The sequence below is a fragment of the Papaver somniferum genome, chromosome 1 (genome assembly GCF_003573695.1).
Source record: "Papaver somniferum cultivar HN1 chromosome 1, ASM357369v1, whole genome shotgun sequence".
NCBI classification, from domain to species: Eukaryota; Viridiplantae; Streptophyta; class Magnoliopsida; order Ranunculales; family Papaveraceae; genus Papaver; species Papaver somniferum.
The window spans coordinates 243,189,875-243,199,865 of NC_039358.1; the positions used below are offsets into that span (position 1 = coordinate 243,189,875).

The 9,991-nt window shown below is 39.7% G+C and overlaps 1 protein-coding gene across 1 annotated transcript; it reads left to right on the plus strand.

The window, feature by feature from the left end:
- Window positions 1-5,644: 5,644 nt before the first annotated feature.
- LOC113322331 (isoflavone reductase homolog) lies at window positions 5,645-7,715 on the plus strand. The gene is made up of 4 exons (XM_026570406.1): window positions 5,645-6,073; window positions 6,673-6,916; window positions 7,023-7,226; window positions 7,342-7,715. Exons 1-4 carry the CDS (start codon window positions 5,726-5,728, stop codon window positions 7,494-7,496), a joined length of 951 nt encoding a protein of 316 aa, XP_026426191.1. The 5' UTR covers window positions 5,645-5,725; the 3' UTR covers window positions 7,497-7,715.
- The last annotated feature ends 2,276 nt before the right edge of the window (window positions 7,716-9,991 follow it).

Here is a 9,991-nt window from a genome sequence, read left to right on the forward strand (position 1 = left end):
GGGGTGCGAATAGAAACTACCTTGGGGGTGTCCTGAGGGTGCCCCTTAGTAATTCGGGTACCCATTATCCATAGTGAGAGTCTGAATAGCAAGTGTCCTTCGGGTGCGCTTTTCGAGAACTTTTCGAGCCGATTTTTCCAAAAATGTTTATTGGACAAAAATACCTACACACATATGAAACACCATAATAAGTACAAAAATGAGAACTATCAATATATAAAATCGAGACAAAACGGACACAAAAATGCGTAATCATTATGCATCAGGCCAAAGAGGGCTGGTCGAACTAGTGTAACGCAATTATTGCGAAGTAACGCAATCATTGCGAATGAACAAAATCATTGCGAAGTAACACAATCATCGCGAATGAATAATGAAGCAGGCATTACTATAGTTGAAGGTGCATACGCGGACTATGTACCAAGTAAGCTTCATAGCTTAGCCAGAAGAGTATAAATGATGCCTAAAGCTCATTTATAGTTGTGTAACCTTGCGAAAAGAGCATTTGATTCGAAGGCATTACTATGCCACGGCGCAGACCCGATTATGCATAATCATTGTGCATCTTTGCAGAATGGCCTATATGGACCAGGCCATTACCATTATTGCTTCTCCAAGGCTTTGCAAATGATTTTACTTAAGTTGTTGTCCCTTCATGGATGAACTACAGTCTCTGCTTGATCCCTTTAGAGTAGGGAAGGGTACATAGGCAGCCGCAATGAGTTGCAGCATTGCCGGTCCAGCACGTTGTCGCTCATATCATCTAATTTAGAGATGATCGCGGAACTTTGGCCCCTCATATCATCTAAGCTCGGTAGCTCTATGCAAGATATTATTGAGGCAAGTTGCATTCCATCCAATGGATGCTCATACTTCCTATCAAGCCATTCGACTTAGGCATGTACCAATGGCGTATTGGGCATGGCCTCGGAGGTAAGCTACATCGATATGCAAGTTAGCGAAGCTTGCATAAGCCTAAGGAAAGTACGACATGAGGCCTGCAATGGCCCATGAGTAATCCCAAGGCATGCCTTATACCTGGACAAGATTCAGCAGTATGAAGGTTGCTCAGTGATGAAATTCCTACAGTGAGGCAAAGCCAGTGATGTATGCAATATGCATTCACTTTGGCCTTATGGCCTTACACCCTTTTGCGGACAAGGTAAGTTTGGAACGATGTGGAAGCTAAGTTAGACGCATCATGCTCCACGAGCATGCTTGCAAAGGCAGATGAACATGCATATGCCTAGGGATGAGGCCCAGACAATAGCTTCATCAATGACGCATCGGGGAGATTACGACCTGCGGGGCAACGCCAAAGGCGTAATTTTCCACAGTTGGTATCAGAGTAAGTTCTAAGATAACAAGAGGGACTGTGCGTTATGGACTCATTAGCAAGTATTTCCTCGAAGAAAATTCTAAGTTGGTTGCTAGGCCAACTTATGCGCAAATTGGTAGGGTAGGCCAATTGTTGCGTGACAAGTATAGACTTTGCTGAGTACTGTGCCACTGCTTGGCCTAATTTAGGCACTTGACTACCGGAGACTGTCTGGGACAGTTGGCTGGTATCCATCCTACTGTGGCATTTGGGTTGATCACCCCTTACCCGTCCGGGACGGAGTTTGATGTCATTGCCAACGTCTGACAAAACCTACGGACATGCCGTCTGGGGCGGTACGTTAGGATTCCGGGGGAGTAAACAGTTGGGGACGGTGAAAGACCGGTAAATCCAACTATTCTGGCACTGGGTCACATAGTACTTCAGAAAGAATGGCTTGTCATGTTGGATTTTTCCAAAATCTTGGCAAACAGCCCTGTGAGCTTTGAGGATTCATTAGTGTTTGGTATGGGACGAGTACTTGAGGAATCTGAACCCTAGTTTGGTTGAATTTCGGGGATGAAATTCTGTAAAGGGTGTAATAATGTAACACCCAATGTTTTTAGCGCGACGCATGCTAAAAGATGTGCCATGGCCCGAGATGAAGCTTCATCCAAAGCTTCCGTTGTGTGGTAAGAAGCATATTGGCTTAAGCCAATATTGCACCAAAATGGCGCATTGCGTTTGGCATTTGGCCAAGAAACAAATCTCGCATCAAATGATGCATTAGGCCAGTTGGGTAGGTGACCTTGAGCTTCCAGTGTAATCATTGCGCCTTATGAAGGTTATTGGCCTACAACCAATATCGCACAATCATTGTGCATCAGGCCAGAGAGGGTTGGCCTAGAGAATATTGCATAATCATTATGCAATACGGCGGAATGATTGGTGCGCAATCATTATGCAACAGGTAGAACGAGTGTTGCATAATCGTTATGCATCAGGCATAAAAGGGCTGGCCGAACGAGTGTAACGCAATCATTGCGAAGTAACGCAATCATTGCGAAGTAACGCAATCATTGCGAAGTAACACAATCATTGTGAAGTAACAGTGAAGAAGGCATGTCAATATGGTCCCCTTTCCATACTTGTAGAAATTCCATTAAGACATATATAGGGAGGGGTACTTGGTTGAAGGTGCATATGCGGACTATGTACCAAGTAAGCTTCATAGCTTAGCCAGAAGACTATAAATGATGCCTAATTCTCATTTATAGTTGCGTAACCTTGCGAAAAGAGCATTTGATGCGAAGTCATCACTATGCCATGACGCGGACCCGATGATGCATAATCATTGTGCATATTTGCGGAATGGCCTCTGCGGACCAGGCCATTACCATTATTGCTTATCCACGGCTTTGCAAATGAGTTTGCTTAAGTTGTTGTCCCTTCGTGGATGAACTACGGTTTATGCTTGATCCCTTTAGGGAAGGGTACGTAGGCAGCCGCAATGAGTTGCAGCATTGCCGGTCCAGCACGTTGTCACTCATATCATCTAATTTAGAGATGATTGCGGCATTTTGACCCCTCATATCATCTAAGATCGGTATCTCGATGCAAGAGATGATTGCGGTCAGACTTAATGAGGAAATTTGCATGCCAGTCGGTGGATGCTCATACTTCCTATCAAGCCATTCGACTTAGGCATCTACCAATGACGCGTTGGGCATGGCCTCAGGGGTAAGCTACATCGATATGCAAGTTAGCGAAGCTTGCATAAGCCTAAGGAAAGTACCGCATGAGGCCTAGAATAGCCTATGTGTAAGCCCAAGGCATGCCTTATGCCTGGACAAGACTCGGCAGTATGATGGTTGCTCAGCTAGATAGGAAATTCAGTGATGAAATTCCTACTGTGAGGGAAATCCAGTGATGCATGCGATATGCATTCGCTTTGGCTTTATGGCCTTACACCCTTTTGCGGACAAGGGTAAGTTTGGAACGGTGTGGAAGATAAGTTAGACGCATCATGCTCCACGAGCATGCTTGCAAAGGCAGATGAATGTGCATTTGCTTAGGGATGAGGCTCGGGCCGTATCTTCATCAATGGCGCATCAGGGAGATTACGGCCTGCGGGGCAACGCGCCAAAGGCGTAATTTTCCGGTCCGTCACAATTTTAGTACAATTAAACTGTTTATAGAAAAATTAAAAATCTAATTTGTCGCATAATTTTTTCTACAGGGTGTTTAGATACACCTTGAAAAGTTACTTTTTGACTTAATTAAGTAAAAATTCAGAAGTTAATTTTGTTTGGGATAAAATTTACTTCGAGTAGTAAAAAAAAAGAATACTTTTTATAAATCAACTTGTTTTGGCATCTTACTTTTGAGATTGAGTCGATTCTTTTTGTGGTATCCAAGCATGCTCTTAAATAACCATGCTTCAGTAAATTAGATCTGGTCGAGTCAGATTCGACTAAGTCAGTGAAAAAGTTGGACCCATTTAGAGAAAGTTTTAACATTTCGTATAGATTCAGATTGGTATAACACAAACTATTTGAGTTTGTATCATTTGAGTTAAATCTAGATAAAGCTGGCATGGGCGAGTCAGATTCAAGGGAATCAATGTTTTGCAGATTTTGTGTTGATATAGACTACCACGGCATGGTACTATAGTCTGAATCATTTGAGTTAAGTCGAAATAAGTTAGGGGCCCAATAAGTTATTAGTCAGTGAAAAACTAACACCCAATTAGAGCAAATTTTATGATTTTGTGCTGATTCAAACAAATATAACACAGACTATTTGAGTTAGATCAAGATAAAATAGTTGTGGATGGTAAGGTTCACTTGGGATCTTATAGGTTTTGTGTTGATAGAGATTGGCATAGCACGAATCATTTGATTCACAATTATCTGATTTATATTTAGATAATCGAAAATGAATGATGTTTAAATCAGCCATACAAAAATAAATATTCATTTGTAAACTAATTCTTGTTAAGGACCTATCTGACAGGGAGAAAAATGAATTCCTAATTCAATCCCCTTGAAGTCTTATAAACACCTTCTGGGTTTCCATCAACAGGGTGTTTAACTTTTCCTGACTCGACATCTAAATCTGATTCATCCCCTGATTCGGTAGGAGTAACACAATATTTTTTGTTTGAGTCAGCTCTAACTCAGACATGACTCTTGACTCGGACCTGTTTTAGTTGAGGAATAAAATGTCCCTACAACCTCATTGGATCAAGCCATCGACTCGTATATTTTTGTAACAGATATGACTGAAAAACAAAGATATTGAGACGATCAAGATGAGTCAGGTGATTTCATTCAGATCAACATGACGTAAGCCTCTAGTTCAACAAAATTTCAGAATGGCATGACTTCAAGTGCCAGTCTTCAGATACGCTATATGTTCTAAAATTTAAAGATAAACTGACACCTAACAATATCAAAAGCTTGTGCAGTATCAGATTTAAAGCCAACATTACTGAACTTTCTTCTAAACCATCATCTCAGAAGCCAGATTAATATACATCATGAACCATTTTACACCTTGTTCGTTTGCAGCTGACCCATCTGAGTCGTCTAGATCTAATTGAAAATACTTGACTCAACTGGATCTGACTCGATTTGTTTTTGACTCAGATCTGACTCATCTGACTTAAAAATATGTAAATCAGCGACTTGGTCCCATGCATCGAGATATTTTCATACCTCACTTGAAGGGATCCAAATAATGATTAGATGTGGGTTAGTGGTCGAATCACATTTGACTCAAAATAAAAAAAAACGATCTGACATCTGACTTGCGACGAGCCCGGATGACTGAAATCCAAATCGCGAGTCAGATCATATCCGAACGAAACAAATAAAGATGATAGTTATTAATTTTTGAGATCATGATCATGACCAATTGACCGTCAATTGATAGCACGACATAACTGTTTTTCGAGACTTTCAATTAGTCATGATCTCATCCGTGGCACTTTGTCATAGCGTCACAAAAATTGCATAATTTGGAGCTAAAATTGATCTAATTCGTGGCACAGTCTCCCTTAAGTACGTAGCCGTGGCCAACACCACTTCCTCCACAAACACCATTCCACCACCCAAGTCATTTGGTGCGTCATAAACATCACTAATGCGTCATTTGTAATGTTACCTTCTCATGTATATCCACTCTAAATACATTTCTTTTACTTTACTTTCAATCTAGTTAAAGTACTCATTAATTCCTCCTACTTATGGAAGACCGACAACATTACGCAAGTTGGAAGACAAAATTTATTGGTCGACCCCAACCAAACTCAATCAATGAGATCTAGACTATATAAACATTGAACTACCTTATTGCATTTGACACTGTCGACTAAATTAAGGAAAACAGTACCATCATTCATCAATGGAGGAAAAACTAGGTGAAAACAAGAGCAAGGTTCTTGTAGTCGGAGGAACAGGATATATTGGCAAGAGAATTGTGAAGGAGAGTTTGAAACAAGGTCATCCAACTTATGTACTTCGGAGACCAGAGATCGGACTCGATATCGATAAGCTTCAGATGCTAATGTCTTTCAAGAAAAAAGGTGCTCGACTCATTGATGGTTCTTTTTCTGATCATCAAAGCCTTGTTCGTGCTGTTAAACAAGTCGATGTGGTGATTTGTGCAATCTCTGGGGTGCATTTTCGGTCTCATAATATACTCTTACAGCTGAAGCTGGTTGATGCGATCAAAGAAGCAGGGAATGTTAAGGTATGGCATATGTTGAATTTTAATCAATTTTTTACATTACTTCCATTTTCAAAGAAAGAAAACGATGATATCAATGTTAAAATGTCAAGATCTGTACTGTAATCTTGTTTGTATCAGAATAAAGCTAGAAAAATGGAAATTCAGCGTAATCTAGATGCATGCTATGCCTATTAATAGTGGAAAATTAATTTATTTGCGGTTTACCCGTTGGGGATTGTTGTTTTTGCCCGTTAGAAAAGCTTTTCTGCACTGATTAATCGTAGGTCTTTGCTTAAACTTGTAACTGGAATTCTTCAGTCAATCCTTATAAAGAGATTTTTAAAGAGACATAAAAATGTTCATTGTTTTCAATTATGGGGCCATGAAAATGCGCTTTAGTCTCACCTACTTTCAGTTAGTCTTGGTTGTTGAGATTCACTACCAACTACTAGTTAACTAATACTGACATGCTAATGTTGTCATGTTGAAATCACTTAGCGTTAAGCTTCTGATTTTTGTTCAACACCTGTAGGAAAAATATTGCTAGTTCCAACAAATTTTTGGATAAATTTCTGTTATATGACTGCTGAGTACCATTTTCCTTGTAATGTTGCATGCAGCGGTTTCTGCCATCAGAGTTTGGAATGGATCCAGCACAAATGGGACACGCATTGGAACCAGGAAGAGTAACATTCGATGAGAAAATGACAGTGCGGAAGGCCATCCATGAAGCTGGAATCCCTTTCACATATGTCTCTGCCAACTGCTTTGGTGGTTACTTCGTCGGTAACCTTTCTCAAATGGGTTCACTAACCCCTCCCATGGATCATAAGGTCTCCTTGTATGGAGACGGGAACGTAAAAGGTACGATTTTAAGCACGAGAGAACGTATAATTTGCCCGAATCCATCCTTGTTTCTTTGAATATACACAATATGTGATAATCTTGTACGTGTTCGTTTATTGATCAGCCATTTTCTTGGACGAGGATGACATTGCGACATACACCATTAAGACGATAGATGACCCGCGTACCCTAAACAAGACTTTATATTTGAGGCCGCCACAGAACATCCTGTCTCAGAGAGAGTTGGTTGGCATATGGGAAAAACTCATTGATAAGGAACTAATCAAGACTAGCATCACAGAAGAAGACTTCTTAGCTAGCATGAAAGGTACCTCAAACTCACTACTACAACCACTACTACTCAATGCTGCAATTGTTGAATATTGCAACCCAATGCTCATAATTTAACTTTAAGTCTGACTTAATTTGGATATTGTGAACAGGAATGGATTTTGCTGGACAAGTTGGAGTAGGTCATTTCTACCACATTTTCTATGAAGGGTGCTTAACCAACTTTGAGGTTGAACTAGAAGCTTCAAGTTTATATCCAGAGGTTGAATACACACGAGTCGTTGAATACCTTATACGTTATATGTAAGGAAAACCATATGTATGAGTAATAAGTTGGTTATGGATTCGTCTGCCATTGATGTCTTCTTCAACACCGCACATCTGTATTCCAAGTGTTTGGTTGTGTAATCTAAGACGAAAGGGAAGCATTTGGTTCCCTTTTTCTTCTAGAAGAACTCCTCTCACATTTGTGATTCTAATTTGGGAATTTGTAGATGTAACATTTGAGTGAAAAGTGATTGTTCTCATAAATGGTTAATGACCTAGATGAGCAACTTGCTCATAAAAATACTACACAACTAACCGTTTGACACTTGATGGGGTGTTTGGATACCAGAAGGAGTAGAATTTGATTTCAAAAGTCAAAAGCAACAAAAATTTGTTTCACAAGTTCGCATTTTGCTTGTATTAGGCCGGTTCCAATGGGCATGGCTATCTCACAGTTTTATCACTTTTGCACCCATTATGGGCATGGCAAAGTGGTAAATATGCCTGGATAAGTGGTAAATTTGTCATTTAACCAGGTCAGGTCAAATTTCTACTGAGTGGTCGAGTCTCGACCGCTCGGTCAAGATTACATAGTTAGGTGTTGTTTAGACCGTTAGCAACTCAGACTAGGCGGCCGTTCGGTGGAAACAAGACCGTCCATTAGTTCTAATCCAAGGGACATAAATTCATCCTTCTATAGGTACCCAATACTAATTTCAATTCAACTCACACCTTCTTCCTATTTTCTTAGATTTTTTAATGGCTCAAAATATGTCTACGGTTCAGTTCATAGAAGAGCAACATGCGGCCAAAAATCAAAGATCTGAACTTCGAGCTAATGTGCAAAATGAAATAAGAAGAGCAAGAAGCGGAAGAGTTGCACCTCAGCGCAAATTTAGCACGTTAGAAGATAAATTCATCTGTAGGAATCATGTTTTCTTCACTAATCATCCAATTGTTGACTACGGAAAGGAGTTTCGAAATGGAAGTTGTTATGAAATCTTAAAAGTGTTTCCCAAATTTAATCTAAAGTATATGTTTTAAGTTCTTAATTTTAACTTAAATAGGAAACTTTAAAAGAAGTTGTTATTATTTATCAAACAAAAGCGCAATTACATTAACGATTCAAACCACGATTCAAATTAATGATTAACATTTATCTACCAAACTAATGATTAATAGATATATATTCCTATAAGCCTATTTGATCCCCTGAAAACTCACTATTTTGAGTCTGAGATGGTGATTGAGTAGCATCAGGCGATTCATAACATTGAAAAGGTACCAGATATGGTTGAACTGGAGGTGCTTGAAATCGGTGAAATGTTGAAGTACTTGCTGGGATATAAATTAAGGATTGTCTAAATGCATCCATATTTATGCCACCACCGGGAGTAAGTACAGGACCTTGGGGCATGAAACCAATAGGAGACTGGAACTGAATATCCGTCATCTCCACATATGCTACTATTGTTGGTCCTTCTGTTGTTGGTAACTGAGTCTCTTCCACCATATTTGGAGTAGAATGACGACTTCTTCGACCTCCGCGAATTCTTACACTGCTATCACCATGGGAAATGCCATCATGACCTAAACCTACTTGAGAACTTGATCCTAACGGAGTCTCATGCATTTCAAAACTTAAATTCTCCCTCTGTATTTGCATCTTTCTCAAGGGAAAACTCTAGAATTTATTGAAAAGAAACGTTAAATTGTTCAACTGGTTCTGATACTCTTCTGGTGATGCCACCACATAATAGTATGGATAGCTCTGCTGCACAGCTTCATTACTAAGTGGAACTGTAACAATATCTCCACCGGGTGATAAATTAAGTATGGACTTCCCAAGAAATTTGAGGCATATTTGACGACCCCATTTGAATGTTAGGATGCGTATATGACGGGTGGTGGAGGTTGGGATGGAAGATCTGTAAGTGGCAAATTACCAATTGCTGGAAAGTCAACACTACCTAAGTTTTGTGGATGAACATCAATATTTAGCTTGCACACCATTTGAAACCAACTGTAGTAATCAAAGTCATCATCTGGTATTTGGATCAAATCTTCAGCTTCTTCCCAAGGTTCTCCATTATTTATCAACGCCAACCAATCATCCTGTGAAATTATTGAAGTTGGAAATGGGTTGGTTGCTTTTAGCTTTTTGCCTTGTAGCTGAAACATATGTCTTTCTCCATAGTACCAAATACCATGACCCATAATAGGACAACAAAACACAAGTCTCTTAAGGCTTAACTGTAGCATGGCTCGTGCTATTGGTTCATGGTACTCGTCAATAGAAGTATACGGCATTGTCCTAATGTTGATACTAGTTATGCACACTTTTTGCATCCTTTGCATAGCAGAGACATTTTGACCATCATTAGTTTGACCAATCCAATTATCAGCTTTGTACTTGTACACGATTGGAAAAATTAATCGTGTTTCACGAAGCTCATGTTCGCATACCTTAAAGTAAGTATACTACCAATATTGAAAAATAACATAGACGAACATTGTTGTGTTAGTACGTTCACC

What these genes read in the sequence shown, in the direction of transcription:
- LOC113322331 (XM_026570406.1), top strand. Translation starts at nt 5,726, where the DNA reads ATGGAGGAAAAACTAGGTGAAAACAAGAGCAAGGTTCTTGTAGTCGGA. An exon ending in AAGAAGCAGGGAATGTTAAG is followed by an intron (nt 6,074 to 6,672) that starts GTATGGCATATG and finishes TGTTGCATGCAG; the next exon opens with CGGTTTCTGCCATCAGAGTT. An exon ending in CTTCTTAGCTAGCATGAAAG is followed by an intron (nt 7,227 to 7,341) that starts GTACCTCAAACT and finishes TATTGTGAACAG; the next exon opens with GAATGGATTTTGCTGGACAA.